The 23,569-nt window shown below is 41.8% G+C and overlaps 1 protein-coding gene across 3 annotated transcripts; it reads right to left on the bottom strand.

Moving 5' to 3' along the window:
- Positions 1-260: 260 nt before the first annotated feature.
- On the bottom strand, positions 261-23,230 carry LOC110516161. 3 transcript variants are annotated; one of them, XM_021594732.2, is made up of 11 exons: positions 23,080-23,230; positions 21,832-22,058; positions 20,743-21,746; positions 20,204-20,356; positions 18,673-18,750; positions 16,282-16,392; positions 14,837-14,986; positions 14,440-14,607; positions 1,777-1,968; positions 1,341-1,532; positions 261-1,232 (listed from the first exon to the last, which is right to left on the bottom strand). In XM_021594732.2, the coding sequence occupies exons 1-11, from the start codon at positions 23,166-23,168 to the stop codon at positions 1,128-1,130; spliced, it is 2,469 nt and encodes an 822-aa protein (XP_021450407.2). In that variant the 5' UTR covers positions 23,169-23,230; the 3' UTR covers positions 261-1,127. The 3 variants fall into 3 exon arrangements, with proteins under 3 accessions (XP_021450407.2, XP_021450411.2, XP_036829433.1); XM_021594736.2 differs by lacking the exon at positions 23,080-23,230 and adding an exon at positions 22,783-23,058; XM_036973538.1 differs by lacking the exon at positions 23,080-23,230 and adding an exon at positions 22,167-22,185.
- Between the last annotated feature and the right edge of the window lie 339 nt (positions 23,231-23,569).

The raw sequence follows: 23,569 nt of genomic DNA, 5'->3' as shown, positions 1-23,569 counted from the left end.
ACCCTTTTCCTGACCTTATCCTAATTCTCAACTGCCACGTTAATTCTAACCTACTGCGTAAATTTTCCTAAGCCGGCTACAAAAAGTACATTCTGACAAACGCTGGATCCCTTCTAGCCATGACCGTTTACTGGGGATCATATTCCGAGTGTGAGTACATAAATACATAGCATATGAGACACCCGCGGGTCATGAAAGTCCCTTTGATCATCCATGACATAGGCAGCAAAATACATGCAATGAAAACAGACTACATGCAATCATTTTGATCAAAAAGTTAGGTTTATTTCTCAATCTCACAAAGACTTAAAATGAAAACATGGTAGCAAAACCCCAAAAGACAGACTGTAGGTCAATACAAAATGAAAAAAAGGAAACAGAACATTAAAAGACAGAACATAAAAACAAGACAGACATAAAATTAGAAACCTTTTCCAAAAATAAATGTATCAAACCATTCTGTAGTAAAATTAAACCCCCCAAAAAGTCAAAATAAATATTTTGGGGTCAAAAATATGAACCCTTTCATGACAATCAAAATACCAAGCAGTATGATGTAAGCTAATGTGTAAAGAAAATGGCAGAATGAATAAAATAACCAAAATGGCACATTCAGAAAAAATAATAATACAGAACTTACAGTATGAGACCAATAAATAAAGCTTTTGGAAAACTGCAACTTCAAGCGGTCCAAATTCAACACAATAATAATCCCCCTTCTAATAGCATTTATCAATTAGGTTGCACTACACTATGCCCTGAAGGACACATTAACAAATCTCATGACACATTACTAGCATAATTCATCAATTAAATCAGTGAATATGAATACACAAATAAGAATGATGCCAAAATGGAGCAATAACATTATCATTATTGACAAATATCCAGTTTTGTAAAGGACATAAATTGTTTTAACACAAAAACCAAGGCTTGCCTGCCAAGGGAAGATCAACTACTGCAAATGTGCAAAACACAACCTTTTCAATAGGCCTACATATAATTGTAGTTAGTAGTAAACTACATGTGGTGCAAGAAAGTGCTGGTTCATGCAACTCATCTATACAAAATGTGCATTGTACCTTCATGGTTCCACATGTTTTGCTCTCTCACTATCTTTGTATTTTTCATAATGTGTGTTTGACAGCAATCACGGGTTCAAATTTGTTCAGCAGGTTCTGTTGAAGTTCTTTGAGTAGATGATCCCGTTCCTCGGAATCCAGGAGAACTTGCTAAATAAAACAGGTTAACAAATCAAAATATTCCGTGTTAATTTGGTCCACTCTTTAGTGCTTTTCTAAGGTCAAGTATGGACATATCTCGCTCATGTACGGACATACCTCAATGAGTTTGTCTCTCTTCTCCAGGCTCTCCCTCAATTTCCTCTCCTCCCGCTCTTTGTCCTCCTTTTCGCTCCGCCAGGCTCGCTGTGCCTCCTTGTTCCCCTTCCCGCTCTCCCTCAGGTCGTTGAGTGTGTCGCTGAGTTGCTTTGACAGCGATGACACCGTCTGACTATGATTTTGCTGTTGCTCCTTGAGAAGGGGGAAAGATGGGAAGAGGGGAAAGGTATGGGTTCAAATGACCAAACTATATTATAGGCTTGGTATTTTAGGTACCTCACTGAAGATGACCTGAATTGTGTAAAAGACAATGGAAGACACAACACATCTCAGTATATAGAGGGAGCATCTTACTAGTCTTAAATGGCTTCCTCTTCACTGATATGAAAGACAGGGATTGGGGAAAGCATCCACTACCATCCTCGTTTGCACTCACCTGCACTATGCCCTGATAGTCCTGAAGGGCGGTGGTGAGTTTGGAGACCTCCCGGCACATGGTGGCGCTGTGCTCCTCTCTGTCCTGAAGCCAGGCTATCACCAGGCTCTCCTTCTCCTCCAGCTGAGAGGCCAGAGCCCCCACTGCCCCACCTCCTGACACCCCTTGGCTAATCACAGAGTCCGAAAGTGCCTGGGGGAAAGGATAACAAATAATGAGGAGGAAAGTCTACCTGAAGAGCAACATGTAGAATTTTTGCATTGTAATTTCAGAAAAAGTCCATAAAGTAGCTCCAGTAATAGTGGGTGAAAAATATATATTTTGGGCCAATACAAAATCGCATTCTAAAATGCAGACTTTCTACTTGACAACAAAAGCCAGATCAGTTTCTGTAATCAATATGGGGGAAAAAACTAGAGCTGGGACAACAGACATTGCATTACCCTACCGAAGCATTTTGTGTACGTCGGTAATATTCTATGATTTTGCTATACAACATTCCTGTAGATTGTTCTAAAACTATTATTCGGTTAACAGTAATAGCCTATGCATTATGTTGATTCCTGCTTTAAAAGTATCTGCCTGTCCCTGTTTCGTGGTCGGCTGCTATGTGAGTGAGCCACTCTCACTCCCTCTCCCCACATTGTGCAAGGAGAAATGGAACAATACAGACATTTCACATTTGGAGCAACTTTGAAATTTGGAGTAAAGTGTTGGTCCCATGTTGCATAAGCTGAAATAAGATCCCATATGCACAAATAGCTTATTTCTCTCAAATGTTATGCACAAATGTGTTTATATCCCTGTTAGTGAGAATTTCTGTCAGGTGTAGCATATCAAGAAGCCTATTATAAAGCATGATCATTACACAGACAATAAAAGGCCACACTGAAATGTGCACAAAATAATGCCACAGAGGTCTCAAGTTCAGGGAGTGTCCAATTGGCATGCTGACTGCACTAGAGCCGTTGCCAGAGAATTGAATGTTCATTTCTCTACCGTAAGCCGCCTCCAACATCGTTTTAGGGAATTTGGCAGTACGTCCAACTGGCCTCACAACTGCACACCACCTGTTTGGCAACGTGTTGGCAAGCGTTTTGCTGATGTCAACCCTGTGAACACAGTGCTCCATGGTGGCGGTGGGTTTATGGTATGGGCAGGCATAAGCTATGGACAATGAACACAATTGCATTTGATCGATGGCAAATTGAATGCACAGAGATACCTTGATGAGATCCTGAGGCCCATTGTCGTGCCATTCAGCCGCCACCATCACTTCATGTTTCAGAATGATACTGTCCGGGCTCATGTAGCAAAGATCTGTACACAATTCCTGGAAGTTGCACATGTGCCAGCTCTTCAATTGCCTGTGTACTCACCAGACATATCACCCATTGAGCACATTTGGGATGCTCCGGATCGACATGTACAACAGCGTGTTCCAGTTCCCGCCAATATCCAGCAACTTCGCACAGCCATTGAAGAGGAGTGGGACAACATTCCACAGGCCACAATCAACAGCCTGATCTACTCTATGCGAAGAAGATGTGTTGTGCTGCATGAGGTAAATGGTGGTCATACCATATACTGACTGATTTCTGATCCACACCCCTACCTTTTTTTTAAGGTATCTGTGACCAACAGATGCATATCTGTATTCCCAGTCATGTGAAATCAATAGATTAGGGCCTATTTAATTTATAAAAATCTTTGAAATAGTTGCATTTATATTTTTGTTCAGTAAACATAAAGTAGCCGAGGCCCATCAATTAGCCAACATTGCTAACTCTGATATTGTTGGTATATAGCCATCTAGCCAAGTGTTTTGAGTCCCCACTTCCTCAGTGAATAATATAGCCTACAGGGCAATATGCTGGCAAAAGAAAACCCCTCTCATATACAGTGCCTTGCGAAAGTATTCGGCCCCCTTGAACTTTGCTACCTTTTGCCACATTTCAGGCTTCAAACATAAAGATTTAAAACTGTATTTTTTTGTGAAGAATCAACAACAAGTGGGACACAATCATGAAGTGGAACGACATTTATTGGATATTTCAAACTTTTTTAACAAATCAAAAACTGAAAAATTGGGCTTGCAAAATTATTCAGCCCCCTTAAGTTAATACTTTGTAGCGCCACCTTTTGCTGCGATTTCAGCTGTAAGTCGCTTGGGGTATGTCTCTATCAGTTTTGCACATCGAGAGACTGACATTTTTTCCCCATTCCTCCTTGCAAAACAGCTCGAGCTCAGTGAGGTTGGATGGAGAGCATTTGTGAACAGCAGTTTTCAGTTCTTTCCACAGATTCTCGATTGGATTCAGGTCTGGACTTTGACTTGGCCATTCTAACACCTGGATATGTTTATTTTTGAACCATTCCATTGTAGATTTTGCTTTATGTTTTGGATCATTGTCTTGTTGGAAGACAAATCTCCGTCCCAGTCTCAGGTCTTTTGCAGACTCCATCAGGTTCTTCCAGAATGGTCCTGTATTTGGCTCCATCCATCTTCCCATCAATTTTAACCATCTTCCCTGTCAGCGCTGAAGAAAAGCAGGCCCAAACCATGATGCTGCCACCACCATGTTTGACAGTGGGGATGGTGTGTTCAGGGTGATGAGCTGTGTTGCTTTTACGCCAAACATAACGTTTTGCATTGTTGCCAAAAAGTTCAATTTTGGTTTCATCTGACCAGAGCACCTTCTTCCACATGTTTGGTGTGTCTCCCAGGTGGCTTGTGGCAAACTTTAAACACTTTTTATGGATATCTTTAAGAAATGGCTTTCTTCTTGCCACTCTTCCATAAAGGCCAGATTTGTGCAATATACGACTGATTGTTGTCCTATGGACAGTCTCCCACCTCAGCTGTAGATCTCTGAAGTTCATCCAGAGTGATCATGGGCCTCTTGGCTGCATCTCTGATCAGTCTTCTCCTTGTATGAGCTGAAAGTTTAGAGGGACGGCCAGGTCTTGGTAGATTTGCAGTGGTCTGATACTCCTTCCATTTCAATATTATCGCTTGCACAGTGCTCCTTGGGATGTTTAAAGCTTGGGAAATCTTTTTGTATCCAAATCCGGCTTTAAACTTCTTCACAACAGTATCTCGGACCTGCCTGGTGTGTTCCTTGTTCTTCATGATGCTCTCTGCGCTTTTGACGGACCTCTGAGACTATCACAGTGCAGGTGCATTTATACGGAGACTTGATTACACACAGGTGGATTGTATTTATCATCATTAGTCATTTAGGTCAACATTGGATCATTCAGAGATCCTCACTGAACTTCTGGAGAGAGCACTGAAAGTAAAGGGGCTGAATAATTTTGCACGCCCAATTTTTCAGTTTTTGATTTGTTAAAAAAGTTTGAAATATCCAATAAATGTCGTTCCACTTCATGATTGTGTCCCACTTGTTGATTCTTCACCAAAAAATACAGTTTTATATCTTTATGTTTGAAGACTGAAATGTGGCAAAAGGTCGCAAAGTTCAAGGGGGCCGAATACTTTCGCAAGGCACTGTATATAAAACACATACACGCACAGTACCAGTCAAAAGTTGAGACACCTACTCATTCAAGGGTTTATTTATTTTTACAATTTTCTACATTGTTGAATAATTGTGAAGAAAACAAAACTATGAAATAACACATAAAATCATGTAGTACCCAAAAAAGTTGGTTAAAATTAGAATATATTGCATATTTTAGATCCTTTAAAGTAGCCACCCTTTGCCTTGATGACAGGCTTGCACACTCTTGGCATTCTCTCAACCAGCTCCATGAGGTAGTCACCTGGAATGTATTTCAATTAACAGGTGCGCCTTGTTAAAAGTACATTTCTGGAATTTCTTTCCTTCTTTATGCGTTTGAGACAATCAGTTGTGTTGTGACAAGGTAGGGGTGGTATACAGAAGATAACCCTATTTAGTAAAAGACCAAGTCCATATTATGGCAAGAACTGCTCAAAAAAGCAAAGAGAAACAACAGTCCATCATTACTTTAAGAATGAAGGTCAGTCAATGTGGAACATTTCAAGAACAGTGAAAGTTTCTTCAAGTGCAGTTGCAAAAACCAAGCTCTATGATGAAACAGGCTCTTGTGAGAACCGCCACAGGAAAGGAAGACCCAGAGTGCTCTGCTGCAGAGGACAAATTCATTACAGTTATCAGCCACAGAAATTGTAGCCAAATAAATGTTTCAGAGTTTAAAGTATCAGACATCAACATCAACTGTTCAGAGGAGACTGTGAATCAGGCCTTCATGGACAAATTGCTGCAAAGATACCAGTACTAAATGACACCAATAATAATAATAAGAAGAAGAGACTTGCTTGGTCCAAGAAACATGAGCAATGGACATTAGACTGTTGGAAATCTGTCCTTTGGCTTGATGATTCCAAATTTGAGATGTTTGGTTCCAACCGCCGTGTCTATGTGAGATGCAGAGTAGATGAACGGATGATCTCCGCACATGTGGTTCCCACCGTGAAGCATGGAGGTGGTGGTGTAATGGTGTGGGGGTGCTTTTCTGACACTGTCTTTAATTTATTTAGAATTCAAGGCACACTTAACCAGCATGGCTACCACAGCATTCTGCAGTGATACGCCATCACATCTGGTTTGTGCTTAGTGGGACTATCATTTATTTTTCAACAGGACAATGATCACACATCTCTAGGCTGTGTAAGGGCTATTTTACCAAGAAGGAGAGTGGAGGAGTGCTGCATCAGATGACCTGGCCTCCACAATAATCCAACCTCAACCCAATTGAGATGGCTTGGGATGAGTTGGACCACAGAGTGAAGGAAACTCCTTCAAGACTGTTGGAAAGGCATTCCAGGTGAAGCTGGTTGAGAGAATGCCAAGTGTGCAAAGCAGTCAAGGCAAACGGTGGCTACTTTGAAGAATCTAAAATATATTTAGATTTGTTTAACACTTTTTTAGTTACTACATTAATCCATGTGTGTTATTTCATAGTTGACGTCTTCACTACTATTCTTCAATGTAGAAAATAGTAAAAAAATAAATAAAGAAAAACTCTGGAATGAGTAAGTGTGTCCAAACTTGACTGGTACTGTATATGCACAAAGAGCCAAAACATAAATCTGATGATTCTGGATCCTATTTTGACAGGTTGCACATCAAAATATCAATCATGCATCCCCTGAATATGTTAGATAAATAGCTTACTTTTTAAATATTAGGCTACCATCTCAGTTGACTTACATAGCACTGTAAAACTGCGTCTAGAGCCCTGGCGCTAATGCAAAGTAACTGTACATTAAAACAATGTTTTATTGTTGTAGCAATGTTCCCGCAATTTTTTGGGGGCACTGAGCAAATGTTTGGTCTTGTTAGAGGAAACTTGAACCGTGTGAGAATTTTGTGCAACTTCTGGTGCACGTTTACAGTGAACACAGACTGTCCCCTTACAGTTTTAGACAGTAGCCAATAGGCTATTGTGGCTATTTGAGCATAACGTAGGCACCAAAACGGTGCGAATCCCATAACATTTTCACATGGAAATAGCTTTTGATTTCTATGATATAGCCTACAGTGGCCTATATTTGCTGTTCAGGCCTAGCATGTAGCATGAGACTTTTAAAACCTTTTTACATTATGAAGGGCTTGACATTAATTCATAACTTTTTACCGGGCCTGTGACAACATTGGGCAAATAGGTGACTGTATATTGCATTTTAATGTGTTGTATGATGCAAGAAACCACTTTACAAAATAAAATGTATTATTATTACCATATAGAGAATTAGACAATGTGGGCTACCCCTCTGTCTATTAGCTTATTTGCATATTCAAGCCCGTCTCAAAATACAACAATGCCCCTTTAGACATACGCTTTTTACCAAGACAGCTTGAAATGTGGCCAACATGTTTTGTGTTCTTGTTGGAAGCAGTAACTCCCCATTGCTGACCTATACTTATCTATAACTGGGCTAATAACTTAACTAGCAAAGAATATCAACAAATGTGCATATGCGCTCTGTGGTCTGATCTGAACTGAAAAGCTCAAGACCGCTGATGGGCGACACCCGCATATATAATTCTATTCCGTTGGGCAAAATCATAGACTCAATCTTGCAAAGTTAGATTTGTTTTGTTGCATTGAAAATGGATTGATATAATGTTGATTCGATCACAGAAAAAAACTATCTAAAAAGTACAAACTAATGGGGCGAACTCCGTTAAGTGCGTCTGTGCGGCATTGGTATTTATTCTTAGAGCGAACATTGCGTTGTAATCTATTTATTGTTATCAAGCAAAATAGTTATTCGTCACATTGTGACTTTTTGTCCATATCGCCCAGCTCTAGAACCCTCTTCCACCGCTAATAGGCGTGGTCATCTCCTCCTCAAGCACAAGGCAGCCAACGTAGAAATCGCTCTGTCATTTCCTGGTTGCTAAAATTATACACTCTTCGAACTATTTCAGTTTATGTGCGAAAACATGCACTGAATAGTTCATTATCATTAGTATCATTATACCATCTACATCGCAGTGAAATATCTACGACTGTTTGAAGTTGGTGGACGAAACTGAAAGTAAAATAGTCGCCACCATGGTCCATGCTATCCGGGATCCTTTGATGTCGGATAGCGCTAATCTCTCCACCGTATTGCTGGGAACTGGTATGCGTGGGAGTGGGGAAGTTGTTTATATTCAGCCTAAGTGTTGTTGCAATTCGCCTAGCTCCCACATCGGTGAGACAATCGACATGTAGCACCTTTAACTTGAATAACAGAGGTCAGTGCATGCAGCACTGGTGAATGCAGCACCTGACACAAACAATTGTGGTCACACTAAAACGAGATATACCTGGAATCAATTATATTTAGATCAGGAATGGTCAAACGAAGTTATTCAAATTACTCAAAACACTATATTTCAAGACATCTGGGTCTGTATTCACAAAGGCTCTCAGAGTAGGAGTCCTGATCTAAATCCTACAACACGTGCACCGAATACAAAAAGTGTAGACTTTATCGTGAAATGCTTACTTACAAGCCCTTAACCAACAGTGCCGTTCAAGAACAAAAAAATATTTACCAAGTGGGCTAAAATAAAAAGAAACAATAAGAATAACAAGGCTATATACAGGGGGCACCAGTACCGAGTCAGTGTGCAGGGGGTACTGATAGATTATTGGTGATGAGGACACCAAGGAACTTGTCACTCTCGATCTGCTCCACTACAATGTTAATGGGGACCGGTTCGGCCCGCCTTTTCCTGTAGTCAAAGATCAGCTCCTTTGTCTTGCTCACATTGAGGGAGAGGTTGTTGTTCTGGCACCAGACTGCCAGTTCTCGAACCTCCTCCCTATAGGCCGTCTCATCGTTGTCGGTGATCAGGCCTACCACTGTTGTGTCGTCAGAAAACTTAATGATGGTGTTGGAGTTGTGTACAGGAGGGGACTAGGTACACACCCCTGAAGGGCCCCAGTGTTAAGGATCAGTGTGGCAGACATGTTGTTGCCTACTCTTACCACCTGGGAACGGTCTGTCAGGAAGTCCAGGATCCAGTTGCAGAGGGAGGTGTTTAGTCCCAGAGTCCTTAGTTTAGTGATGAGCTTCATGGGCACTATGATATTGAATGCTGAGCTGTAGTCAATGATCAGCATTCTCACATACAGTGCCTTGCGAAAGTATTCGGCCCCCTTGAACTTTGCGCCCTTTTGACACATTTCAGGCTTCAAACATAAAGATATAAAACTGTATTTTTTGGTGAAGAATCAACAACAAGTGGGACACAATCATGAAGTGGAACGACATTTACTGCATATTTCAAACTTTTTTAACAAATCAAAAACTGAAAAATTGGGCGTGCAAAATTATTCAGCCCCTTTACTTTCAGTGCTCTCTCCAGAAGTTCAGTGAGGATCTCTGAATGATCCAATGTTGACCTAAATGACTAATGATGATAAATACAATCCACCTGTGTGTAATCAAGTCTCCGTATAAATGCACCTGCTCTGTGATAGTCTCAGAGGTCCATCAAAAGCGCAGAGAGCATCATGAAGAACAAGGAACACACCAGGCAGGTCCGAGATACTGTTGTGAAGAAGTTTAAAGCCGGATTTGGATACAAAAAGATTTCCCATGCTTTAAACATCCCAAGGAGCACTGTGCAAGCGATAATATTGAAATGGTAGGAGTATCAGACCACTGCAAATCTACCAAGACCTGGCCGTCCCTCTAAACTTTCAGCTCATACAAGGAGAAGACTGATCAGAGATGCAGCCAAGAGGCCCATGATCACTCTGGATGAACTGCAGAGATCTACAGCTGAGGTGGGAGACTGTCCATAGGACAACAATCAGTCGTATATTGCACAAATCTGGCCTTTATGGAAGAGTGGCAAGAAGAAAGCCATTTCTTAAAGATATCCATAAAAAGTGTCGTTTAAAATTTGCCACAAGCCACCTGGGAGACACACCAAACATGTGGAAGAAGGTGCTCTGGTCAGATGAAACCAAAATTGAACTTTTTGGCAACAATGCAAAACGTTATGTTTGGCGTAAAAGCAACACAGCTCATCACCCTGAACACACCATCCCCACTGTCAAACATGGTGGTGGCAGCATCATGGTTTGGGCCTGCTTTTCTTCAGCAGGGACAGGGAAGATGGTTAAAATTGATGGGAAGATGGATGGAGCCAAATACAGGACCATTATGGAAGAAAACCTGATGGAGTCTGCAAAAGACCTGAGACTGGGACGGAGATTTGTCTTCCAACAAGACAATGATCCAAAACATAAAGCAAAATCTACAATGGAATGGTTCAAAAATAAACATATCCAGGTGTTAGAATGGCCAAGTCAAAGTCCAGACCTGAATCCAATCGAGAATCTGTGGAAAGAACTGAAAACTGCCACTGAGCTCGAGCTGTTTGGCAAGGAGGAATGGGAAAAAATGTCAGTCTCTCGATGTGCAAAACTGATAGAGACATACCCCAAGCGACTTACAGCTGTAATCGCAGCAAAAGGTGGCGCTACAAAGTATTAACTTAAGGGGGTTGAATCATTTTGCACGCCCAATTTTTCAGTTTTTGATTTGTTAAAAAAGTTTGAAATATCCAATAAGTCGTTCCACTTCATGATTGTGTCCCACTTGTTGTTGATTCTTCACAAAAAAATACAGTTTTATATCTTTAGGTTTGAAGCCTGAAATGTGGCAAAAGGTCGCAAAGTTCAAGGGGGCCGAATACTTTCGCAAGGCACTGTATGTGTTCCTTTTGTCCAGGTGAGAAAGGGCAGTGTGGAGTGCGATTGAGATTGCGACATCTGTGGATCTGTTGGGGCGGTATGCGAATTGGAGTGGGTCTAGGGTAGAGGTCGACCGATTAATCGGAATGGCCGATTAATTAGGGCCGATTTCAAGTTTTCATAACAGTCGGAAATCGGTGTTTTTGGGCGCCGCTTTTGCCCATTCAAAAAAAAAAAATTTATACCTTTATTTAACTAGGCAAGTCAGTTAAGAACACATTCTTATTTTCAATGACGACCTAGAAACGGTGGGTTAACTTCCTTGTTCAGGGGCAGAACGACAGATTTTCATCTTGTCAGCTCGGGGGATCCAATCTTGCAACCTTACATTTACCTAGTCCAACGCTATAACCACCTGCCTTTCGTTGCACTCCACGAGGAGACTGCCTGTTACGCGAATGCAGTAAGCCAAGGTAAGTTGCTAGCTAGCATTAAACTTATCTTATAAAAATCAATCATAATCACTCGTTAACTACACATGGTTGATGATATTACTAGTGTTTATCTAGCGTGTCCTGCATTGCATATAATCAATGCAACGCTGGGGGATGATTTAACAAAAGCACATTTGCGAAAAAAGCACAATGGTTGGACGACTGTACCTAACCATAAACACCAATGCCTTTCCTAAAATCAATACACAGAAGTATATATTTTTAAACCTGCATATTTAGCTAAAAGAAATCCAGGTTAGCAGGTAATATTAACTAGGTGAAATTATGTCACTTCTCTTGCGTTCATTGCACGCAGAGTCAGGGAATATGCAACAGTTTGGTCAGCCTGGATCGTTGCGAACTAATTTGCCAGAATTTCACATAATGACAACATTGAAGGTTGTGCAATGTAACAAGAATATTTAGACTTAGGGATGCCACCCATTAGATAAAATACAGAATGGTTCCGTATTTCACTGAAATAATAAACGTTTTGTTTTTGAAATTATAGTTTCCGGATTCGACCATATTAATGACCAAAGGCTCCTATTTCTGTGTGTTATTATGTTATAATTAAGTCTATGATTTGATAGAGCAGTCTGACTGAGCAATGGTAGGCAGCAGGAGGCTCGTAAGCATTCATTCAAACAGCACTTTCGTGCGTTTTGCCATCAGCTCTGCACAAGTACAGCGCTGTTTATGACTTCATGCCTATCAGCCTAATGGCTGGTGTAACCAATGTGAAATGGCTAGCTAGTTAGCGGGGTGCGATAGCGTTTCAAACGTCACTCGCTCTGAGACTTGGAGTAGTTATTCCCCTTGCTCTGCAAGGGCTGCGGCTTTTGTGGAGCGATGGGTAACGCTGCTTCGAGTGTGGCTGTTGTCGATGTGTTCCTGGTTCGAGCCCAGGTATGGGCAAGGAGAGGGACGGAAGCTTTACTGTTACACTGGCAATACTATAGTGCCTATAAGAACATCCAATAGTCAAAGGTATATGAAATACAAATGGTATAGAGAGAAATAGTCCTATAAATACTATATTAACTACAACCTAAAACCTCTTACCTTGGAATATTGAAGTCTCATGTTAAAAGGAACCACCAACTTTGATATGTTCTCATGTTCTGAGCAAGGAACTCAAACGTTAGCTTTTTTTTTTTTACATGGTACATATTGCACTTTTACTTCTCCAACACGTTGTTTTTGCATTATTTAAACCAAATTGAACATGTTTCATAATTTATTTGAGTCTAAATTGATTTTATTGATGTATTATATTAAGTTAAAATAAGTGTTCATCCAGTATTGTTGTAATTGTCATTATTCCAAATAAATAAATAGGCCGATTAAATCGGCTTTTTTTGGTCCTCCAAATAACGGTATCGGCGTTGAAATATCATAATCGGTCGACCTCTAGTCTAGGGTGTCCGGGAGGATGCTGTTGATGTGAGCCATGACCAGCCTTTAAAAGCACTTCATGGCCCATGGCCCATAGCTTCGTGAATGTTGTTAACCTGTTTAAAGGTTTTGTTCACATCGGCTACCGAGAGCGTTATCACACAGTTATCCAGAACAGCTGGTGCTCTAGTGCATGCTTCAGTGTTGCTTGCCTCGAAGTGAGCATAAAAGGCATTTAGCTCGTCTGGTTGGCTCGCGTCACTGGGCGGCTCGGGTCTGGGTTTCCCTTTCTAGTCCGTAATAGTTTTAGAGCCTTGCCACATCCGACGAGCGTCAGAGCTGGTGTAGTAAGATTCAATCTTAATCCTGTATTGACGCCCTGCTTGTTTGATGGTTCGTCTGAGGGCATAGTGGGATTTCTTATAAGCGTCCGGATTGGTCTCCCACTCCTTGAAAGCGGCAGCTCTAGCCTTTAGCTCGATGCAGATGTTGACTGTAATCCATGGCTTCTGGTTGGGATATTTATGTGCAGTCACTGTGGGGACAACGTCATCGATGCACTTATTGATGAAGCTGATGACTGAGGTGGTGTTCTCCTCAATGCCATTAGACGAATCCTGGAACATATTCCAGTCTGTGCTAGCAAAACAGTCCTGTAGTGTAACATCTGCGTCATCTGACCACTTCCGTATTAAGCGACTGGTACTTCCTGCTTTAGTTTTTGCTTGTAAGCCATAATCAGAATTATGGTCAGATTTGCCAAATGTAGGGTGGGGAGAGCTTTGCATGCATCTCTGTGTGTGGAGTAAAGGTGGTCTAGGATTTTTTTCTCCCCTGGTTGCACATGACACGCTGGTAAAAATTTGGTAAAACTGATTTAAGTTTGCCTGAATTAAAGTCCCCGGCCACTAGGAGCGCCACTTCTGGGTGAGCATTTTCTTCTTTGTTTATAGCCTTATAGAGTTGGTTGAGAGAAGTCTTAGTGACAGCTTCGTTTTGTGGCGGTAAATAGACGGCAATGAATAATACAGATGAGAACTCTCTTCATAGATAATGTGGTCTGCAGCTTGTCATATGGTACTCAACCTCAGGTGAGCAATACCTCAAGACTTCTTTAATATTAGACATCACGCACCAGCTGTTATTGACAAAAAGACACACCTCCCCACCCCTCATCTTACCAGAGGTAGCACCTCTGTTCTGCCGTTGCATGGAAAATCCTGCTAGCTCTATATTGTCCGCATCTTCATTCAGCCACGTCTCGGTGAAACATAAGATGTTACAGTTTTTGATGTCCCGTTGGTAGGATAATCTTAACAGTAGGTCATCAATTTTATTTTCCAATGATTGTACAAGAAGAATGGAAGGCATTGGGAGTTTACTCGCTCGCCTCCGAATTCTCAGAAGGATCCCTGATCTGCATCCCCTTTTCCGGTGTATTTTCTTCACGCAAAAGGTGTGGATCTGGGCCTGTTCCAGTGAAAGCAGGATATCCTTCTCGTTGGACCTAATTTAATTCAACGTATAGAGATACTGTATGTTGATGTGATCCCCTCACCTGCATGTCTTTCTGAGAGCTCTCTAGCGCCTCCTTCAGGCAGAGGAGAAGTGACTCTTTCTCCTGTAGGACTGCTTTGAGGGCCAGGTCCCGCTGTCTCCACACTTCCTTCTCCTTCTGCACCTCCCGCTGCACTCGCTCCTTCTCAACCAGCTCCACCCTCAGTTCCTGGGGGTTAGAAGAAGAAAATACAAAGCCCTTATGTGAGAAATTACTAGTAACACCTTTGACTGAGTGACTATAGTGTATTCAGCACAATGTTGCCTTTGTTAATGAAAGTGAGTGAATACATCTGAGTGTGTGTGTGTACTTGTTCTACAGAAACTGTCATACACTGGTAGCACAGCAATCACATGTGTGTGTGTGTGTGTGTGTGTGTGTTCAACTTCAGACTCACATTGATGATGTACTGGTTACATTGGAGTACAGTGTTGAGTGTGGAGAGGTCTTTCTCCCGGTCTCTCCCAGCCTTCTGCAGTGCCTCCTGCTCGCTCTCCATCCTCTTCTCCTTCTCACTCATCTCTGAGCGCAGAGCCTCAAGGGCTTGCTAAAGATGAGGTAGAACATAAGACATCAGCGGAAATAACCTTGTACAGAAATGCTCTATATCCCATATTATACAACGGGTGGGTCTAATCCTGAATACTGATTGCTTAAGACCGCATACCAGCCGGTGTCTATTCCACAAATTGCCACCAACTAAATTTATGATGTTAAAATGCCTATACACTCTGTTCCATCTGACTGTGTAATCCACTGTCTCATCAACCCAGTCAGGCAACTTATAAACTTGATTTCCACTATAAAATGAATCTAGACATTATCTCAGATTTATTTTAGACTAACAATTTGTTTTCAACAGCGGAGATTTGTATAAACCTTGCAGTCTGTCTTGTGACATTTGCAAAATTGTTTCAAAATTGAAATACGATATCCAGCTGTCCCATAGTAATGAACATGTCGGGATTTCGGACGAGACAGACAGGCAGGCACCATTTCTCTGCCAGTTGAAATCATGAAATCAGCTGGAGTCATTTTTATGGATATATATAAAAAAATTCAATTGAAAAAGTTCAAACGAAACGCAAATTTGCAGTCTTTCCAGGTTCAGTTTGAAGTGATTTTGTTACGGTAGCTGTGTAGTTGGCTAGCTCCCCTGAACAATAGTGTCCTGACAAGTGACCACATTTTCTATGCCAAGGGAAATCGCACCTAATTAGCTCATTGTTATGGATGTATCCAAATAAATGTCACTAGAAAACAGCTTAAACAAATGCAGCTATTTTGCTGTTATTCTGGCTGCACTTGACTGTAAGTTAGCCGTAGTTGGCTAGCAAGCAAGCAAGCAAGGGATAAGAACGTTGCCAGCCAGTATGGCAATGGAACATTTACAACGAATGACTGGGTCGCGTCCATAGATACAGAACAAGCAGAGTGAACGACTGGGTCGCGTCTCTAGCAACCCTAGATGTGTGTCGGGACTATATCTTGTGGAAGGATGAAATTAATCAAAATAACATTTAATGAAAATATGTCAATCATTATTTTAATATGTTGGTAACCCATTGTATTAAAAGTGATAATGCCAGAGAAGCTAGTGTTTGGAGGATATATTGGCACCGTTTGCCAGAGATGTCGTCTCGGGCCCAACAACACCCATACCAATATATCCTCCAAACACCGGCTTCTCTGGCATTATCACTTACGTAATGTCATATTAAAAAAGGAAATATTCACACATATTAATTGTCCATGCTTTGACAGTCTACACAAGTTTATTTATTATTTTAAACCATTAGCTTATTCAAATCATAATCAAATGGGATCAATCTGAGTCCTCACCTTATTGTCGGAGAGAGTTTGTTTCAGATTGTCAGTGAGTGCTTGTGTCAGTCTGTCAGCCGCATCTGTCCCCACCTCAACACACATCTTCCTGATCAGACACATGCAGTCCTGAGGGAGACAGGAAATTAATGTCTGATCATGGAATAACACACGGCTTGTCCCAGAGATGGCTTCAGAAAAGGACTTGATGTGGTATATGGACAAATATATTTAATGATATCAATTACACCAGAATACAAAAACTGCATTTAAACAAATGTCGCAATGATAAATATTGAGACAATGATAGTTTAAGAAAACAGGGTTTGCCCCAACCACTCACGGTTGGATTGCTGTTAGTGCTATTTGGGTTGATACTTGGATTTGTTCCGACATTTCTTGATTTTATATTTGTTTTTTTTAAATTGATTATTTGTGTAACCGTTTGACATTTTACTGCATTGTTAGGAGCTAGTAATAGAAGTATTTCACTGCACCCGCTAAAACATTAGCTAAACTGTGTACACACCCAAATAAATGTGACAATAAAAACATTAAAATATATATATGTCAGTACCAGTCAAAAGTTTGGGCACCTACTTACAAGGGTTTTAATATATTTTTACCATTTTCTACATTGTAGAATAATAGTGAAGACATCAAAACTATGAAATAACACATATGGAATCATGTAATAACTAAGTGGTTAGGTTCTTCAAAGTAGCCACGTTTTGCCTTAATGCCAAGAGTGTGCAAACCTGTCATCCTCTCAACCAGCTTCATGAGGTAGTCAACTACAATTATTTTCCAAAAGTCTTGAAGGAGTTCCATACAAATGCTGAGCAATTGGCTGCTTTTCCTTCACTCCGCGGTCCAACTCATCCCTTACCATCTGAATTGGGTTGAGGTCGGGTGATTGTGGAGGACAGGTCATCTGATGCAGGACTCCATCACTCTCCTTCTTGGTCAAATAGCCCTTACACAGCCTGGAGGTGTGTTGGGTCATTGTCCTGTTGAAAAACAAATGATGGTCCCACCAAGCGCAAACAAGATGGAATGGCGTATTGCTGCAGAATGATGTGGTAGCCATGCTGGTTAAGTGTGCCTTGAATTCTAAACAAATCACAGACAGTGTCATTAGCAAAACACCCCCACACCACCACCTCCATGCTTCATGGTGGGAACCACACATGCGGAGATCATCATTTCACCTACTCCGCGTCTCACAAAGACATGGCGGTTAGTACTAAAAATCTCAAATTTGGACTCATCAGACCAAAGGACAGATTTGCACTGGTCAAATATCCATTGCTCGTGTTTCTTGGCCCAAGCAAGTCTCTTCTTATTATTGGTGTCCTTTAGTAGTAGTTTCTTTGCAGCAATTCGACCACGAAGGCCTGATTCCTGCAGTCTCCTCTGAACAGTTGATGTTGAGAGGTGTCTGTTACTTGAACTCTGTGAAGCATTTATTTGGGCTGCAATCTGAGGTGCAGTTAATTGCCGATTTCTGAGGCTGACAACTCTAATGAACTTATCCTCAGCAGCAGAGGTAACTCTGGGAATTCCTTTTCTGTGGCGGTCCTCACAAAAGCCTGTTTCATCATAGCGCTTAATGGATTTTGCGACTGCACTTTAAGAAACTTTCAAAGTTCTTGACATTTTCCAGATTGACTGACCTTCATATCTTAAAGTAATGATGGACTGTCGTTTCTCTTTGCTTATTTGAGCTGTTCTTGCCATAATATGGACTTGGTCTTTTACCAAATAGGGCTATCTTCTGTATACCACCCCTACCTTGTCACAACACAACTGATTGGATAAAGTACATTAAGAAGGAAAGAAATACCACAAATTAACTTTTAACAAGGCTTGCCTGTTAATTGAAATGCATTCCAGGTGACTACCTCATGAAGCTGGTTGAGAGAATGCCAAGAGTGTGCAAACCTGTCAAGGAAAAGGGTGGCAACTTTGAAGAATCTAAAATATACCATATATTTTAATTTGTTGACACTTTTTGGTTACTACATGATTCCATGTGTCTTATTTCATAGTTGTGATGTCTTCACTATTATTCTACAATGTAGAAAATAGTACAAATAAAGAATAACCCTGGAATGAGTAGGTGTGTCCAAACTTCTGACTGGTACTCTATATTAAACCGATTTGATTTATCTATTTGGCTATGTTAAGCTAAGGAAGTTTGCTCACCCATATAAACTTTAGTGCTGAAAATTGCTAATACCATTATATCTTAAGTTAAATCTTGGAGTTTAAGAGCGTGGGGTGTCCATGTTGTGATGGCAACATTCCACTAGCTCAGCCAGTGTCTCATTCCTGAGTGAAGTGGATCCCTGTGTTTTCAGCATGACTGCATTGTCTCCCCTCATAGAATCACTATGAATCACTCACCTGGATAACTCGGTCTCTGCTGTGCAGCGAATGCCCCAAACTCTGCAGAAGCAAGTTTCCACCGTCCTTCTGCGGCAACTGAAAAAGCCATAATCACAACATACACAGCACTTAGATGAAGGTTGTTAAGTCAACAGGGGGCTGGCATTGTTGCAGCGATATTAGAGCAGACTAGCCTGGTCCTAGATCCGTTTGTGTTGTCTTTCAAATTGATGACAATGACCACAGGCGTTTCCAAGACAGCACAAACAGATCTGGGACCAGGCTGAAGCAGCAGACCTCTCCAATTTGAAGCCAGTGTCTTGTGGGTGATATATGCCACTATGTTACAGCTGATGCTTTCAAAGAATGCAGGCAATCAGTTTGTATTCTTGCGATAGATTTAGAACACACATTATAAGCCTATAATCTGCCCTGCAAGTGCCAAGTGTGAAAGTTCCCCACCATAAAAGCTTGATATACTGTAAGACCTCACACAGTGCATACAAATACTTAATCCCAACGATTTACTTATTTGAACTTTTCTAGGATTGGGTGGAGCTAATGCCAGATTCCAGGCAAATTAAAATATTTCCTTGTGTAGAGCTGGCTGTGGTGCTCTTAATCGTCAAAGCTCTTCGTGGATTTACAGCTCCCATTCCCAGACTGAACTTGCTAATAGGGCTTCCTAAAATATCCCAAAACCTGGAACTCAAGCCAGACCTACATCTCAGACGTGAATCTCATGAAATGAGAATCAAGTTTGGGTAAGATGCCTTAACAGCTGGGGGTGAGGCCCAGACCTGCTAGAACCATAGGTAGGTGCCGGGTTGAATAACTTGAGTCTACTGTAAGGAGATAAGATTAACAGACGCCACTAAGCAGCTGAGTAGCATGTTAATGATCTCTTTATGAAAAGCCACCCTAAGCTGCTCCTCTAGTTGGGGAAGATTCCAGGGAGATGTGTGGTTGTGTGTGTGTGGTTATATGAACGCACCTGCATTAAGGAAAGAGGACACTCCCTGGTCCAGAGACCAAACAAACTGTAACACACCCATCATTCCTTGCATAATGCTTTATTTGTGCTTAGTCAATACAAGCCGGGCTTAAAGACATTGCTATCCAAGGGATTCTGAAGACGTGTGTGTGTGTGCGCACGCAAGTACATGCAGAAGAAGCATGTTAGGGAAACTATGTTCAGGCCATTATATGGCTGTGCACCGGCTGACTAGGCCTATACCTGTTTATCGTGTATAAAATGTCAGCACCCAGTTACCATGACAGGGAGTGTCAACCTTAGTTGTGTGTACGCAACCAAATTATCATGACACTTCCATTCCGCTCACCAATTTAAACTGTTTTCTTTCTCAATTGAGTTACTATAAATACTATGGACCGGTTCCCCAGAGACTGCCTAGTCCTGGAGAATCTCCATTGATCATGTTTTTTAGTCCATGACTGGGCTTCATTTGTGTCTGCGAATGCAGCTGAAAATGTCTAAACATGGGGGAATCAAGTAGAGTGAAAAATCAATAAATTACTCAGTGCTTACCTTAATCCAATCCTTTGGTCCACAGACATTGGTATCTGGTTTGGTTTTGGTCCCGTGTTTAAGCTCAGTTTCAAGGGTCTTGATGCGTGCCATAGCTTGATCAAGCTGTCCTCTCAACTGTCTGACTGCAAGGTGCACTCGACCTGTATTGCTCTGAAATAAACATAAGAAAACTGCATTTTGTGAAAGACATAAATTGTCACTTTTAATTCTGTTGAAGTCCTATTCCTGTATTTATAAGTAAGAAAATATTCAGAGTTGGACCTTTGTACTGGCTACAGACATGATAGATCCTAGATGACATATTACAGACCACTAAGTAAATATTTATACTCCGTGATCGACGGAGTGATCCACAGACTACAGGCAAGGCAACCTGTCGGAAAATCCTCATTTAGGGCAGAGATATTTTCCTGACCAGGGAATGGCTCATTTATAGGCTAAAGTGTTGTCGTCAGGAAACAATCCTGGTCCAACTCATAATAACTTTGTCGTTATTTGGTATGCTGGATTTTGATAGAATATAAGAGAAATCTCACCTCTCTGTGTAGTGGAATAAACTCGTCCCTCAATTCAGTCAAAACGTCATTGGACTCTCCAGCAACTTCCTCTCCTCCATTCTCCCGCTCTCCAAAATTCAGCACCCTTGTTACCTCAGGGGGGGATGTCTCACCTACCTCTCCTGAATATCGCCCTTCCCTCTTTCCCAAAACGGGAATCTTACTCCCCGAAGGTGAATTGACAGGCTTTCCTTCAATACCTTTCAACTCTCTGAGGACCAGGAGTGACAAATCACCTGGAAAGTCAAATGGATCACGGCAATCCAGTGAATCCAGTGATTGGATGGACTCAGTGCGAGAGGACGCTCGTAAGGAGAGAGTGGATCCAGCCAATGACGCTGGGCTAGAGCTTAGCGACGGCACTCTTGACCAATGAAGAGGCATGCTCTGCGACTTGTTCCTCGATAGGGCCAAGGGGGGAAAGGGTTGGAAGGGTAGGCGGCGGGGAACCCCACAAACTGACTCATAGGCGGAATCGGACACCCTCAGAGAATCACATCCTTCACAATTTTTCCCCTTTGTGCATCTTTTCCCCGTTCTCCTGAAGTATGGACATGCGTCCCATTTCTCAGACCAGCACTCATACTCTGACAAGGCCATGTTCTCCTTCAACATTTCATTGTAACCCTCTCTGTCTCCCATTCCCTCACCATCCCCCTCACTAGTGCTGCTCCTCATCCTGAAATCCTGAGGGTGTCGCTGGCGGTAAGCGCTACGTACCCACTGCCTGACCTTGTCCCTCTCCTGGGTCAACTTCTGAATCCTCTCAGAGGATAAGACCCTCACTCTGGAAATGACAGAGTCAAACTTGAAAACCCGCTCTAGAACTGAAACGCATTTGCCACACAAGAACTCCCCCCGCCCACTGCCCCGTGGTACTGGCTGGCCTAGTATGTGTGTCAGCACAGAGAGTAGGTCCATTGCTTTAGCGGGTGAGGACAGTGAGGAGAGAGACGTTGTGGAGCCAAGGGACATGGTGCTACCTTCAAAGTGGGAAAAGAAAACATTAGAACTGACATACGCGCGCATACACGCACAGTAGTGCACGTGCACACACACACACCTTACCCCAGGGGCTGCTTTGAGAAGACCTGGAGAGACTTCCTCTACCCGGTGAGTCTGATGGGGTCTGAGGCTGACCATCTTTCTTGTTCTGTCGCCCAAAGAGCCATCGCCGTTGGTTACCGTGCAGGTCACCCCCACACACCAGACACCCCTCACCTTTGCCTCTGGAGGACATAGTAGACGGAAGGGCTAGAAAATCCCCTGATGTCCACAGAATGATCTTCAATATTCTGTTGGAATAAAGCAGAAAAGATTATTGGCTGCCGTCTTAACTAAATGTATTCTAAACTTTTTGATCATGGTGTAGAGAATGGTTGGATATCTAATCTTAGAATTACATTCTGTATAATTGCACTTGCTGGCAGTGACATTCAAAGTAGTTTTTCCAAGTCAGAACTGGGTTTTCAAAAGCTGGCTTCACTTTTGGCCCACTTATAAAAGTTTTCTGCTCTCACTAGTTTGCAGCTGAAGAGCTTCGATTTTTGCTTGCCTGTCAGTGCGCTTTAATATTATAGTGTGGATGTTTTGCTCAATGCGTTGGCTCTTTTAGCACACAGTAGAAAACCACAGCCGCCTACACGTCGACCTTGAGCCACGCTGACAGTACATTTCGCATACTGTCAAAGCGAAAAACAAGTATCAAACGTCCACGCTCTCTCCGCCATTCATCTCACTGCTCGCTTGTACCGATCAATATGAACTGTAGGCTGCTGTTGTTTATTCCTATACAATATCGAAAGTTGACGGTTGCTGGTGTAAGCTACGTTGATTTATGTTGCCCGTGGTACACAACGTATAGCCAAGACCAATTACCTGTCTATGCAGTCCTATTTTAAGCAACATAGGTGTGTAAATAAGTTTCATTCCGACAACGCGGAGTCCGTAAGCACGAAAATGATTACAGAACATTGTAGGCTACGTGTTCACAGTTTGAATCAAGCAGTATGACTTTACCAAAATAATTTCGTCCTTTAGAGTTTGCCAAAATCACAGGTTTTCTGTATCTCCACTTTTAGACCATCTGCATGCGTAAAGCGTTTTGATGAGTACGGCTTATCTGTCTCTAGAAGTTAAATCTGGTTTCGCGCTCTAAACCCGATAAAGTTGGGAAGTATTAAACGCAAACTTGAAACCCGGTGGCATCCTCGGTGAAGTAAACCGGGTCCCATCTAAACGTTGTAAAACCATTCATGACTTTACCAATGACCACATGGTTAAAAAGAAATACAATATGTTTTAAAAGTGTCTTACAATGTCAACCAGGAACTCGAGCGCACTGCAGTAGCCTTCACCGGAAAGGAGCTGTGAGTGTGCGCTACCTTACTGACGTCATTGGTCATACCTGGGGTGTATTCATTACGATGATTCTGTTGCGAAACGTTTCGTAAACGAAACGGAGAGGGGACCTACCTTAATTTGTCCAATAGAAAATCTCTGTTTGGACTAATGATTACACCAGTTTTGAGAAGTGAATGGCCGTATGTCAGCAGTCTATTTGATTATTTTCATAGGCACACTCTTCATTGGTAATGTACAGTGTCAGAGCTCCTCCCTCAACTAATAGCGACAATGGAATGGAATTCAAGTTTATGCAGCATTATAGATTACATTTGATTCTGATGGCAATCATTCCCAGAATCCCCCCCCCCCATATCCCATCCTTATGTAACTAGGAAATGCACATGCTTGGGCGATTGTGTACCCACATGGTAGTCCAATGTTCTGTAATCATTTTGAAGAT

This window comes from Oncorhynchus mykiss, chromosome 3 (genome assembly GCF_013265735.2).
Source record: "Oncorhynchus mykiss isolate Arlee chromosome 3, USDA_OmykA_1.1, whole genome shotgun sequence".
In the NCBI taxonomy this organism is placed as follows: Eukaryota; Metazoa; Chordata; class Actinopteri; order Salmoniformes; family Salmonidae; genus Oncorhynchus; species Oncorhynchus mykiss.
This window is presented reverse-complemented; position numbering and strand designations above follow the sequence as displayed.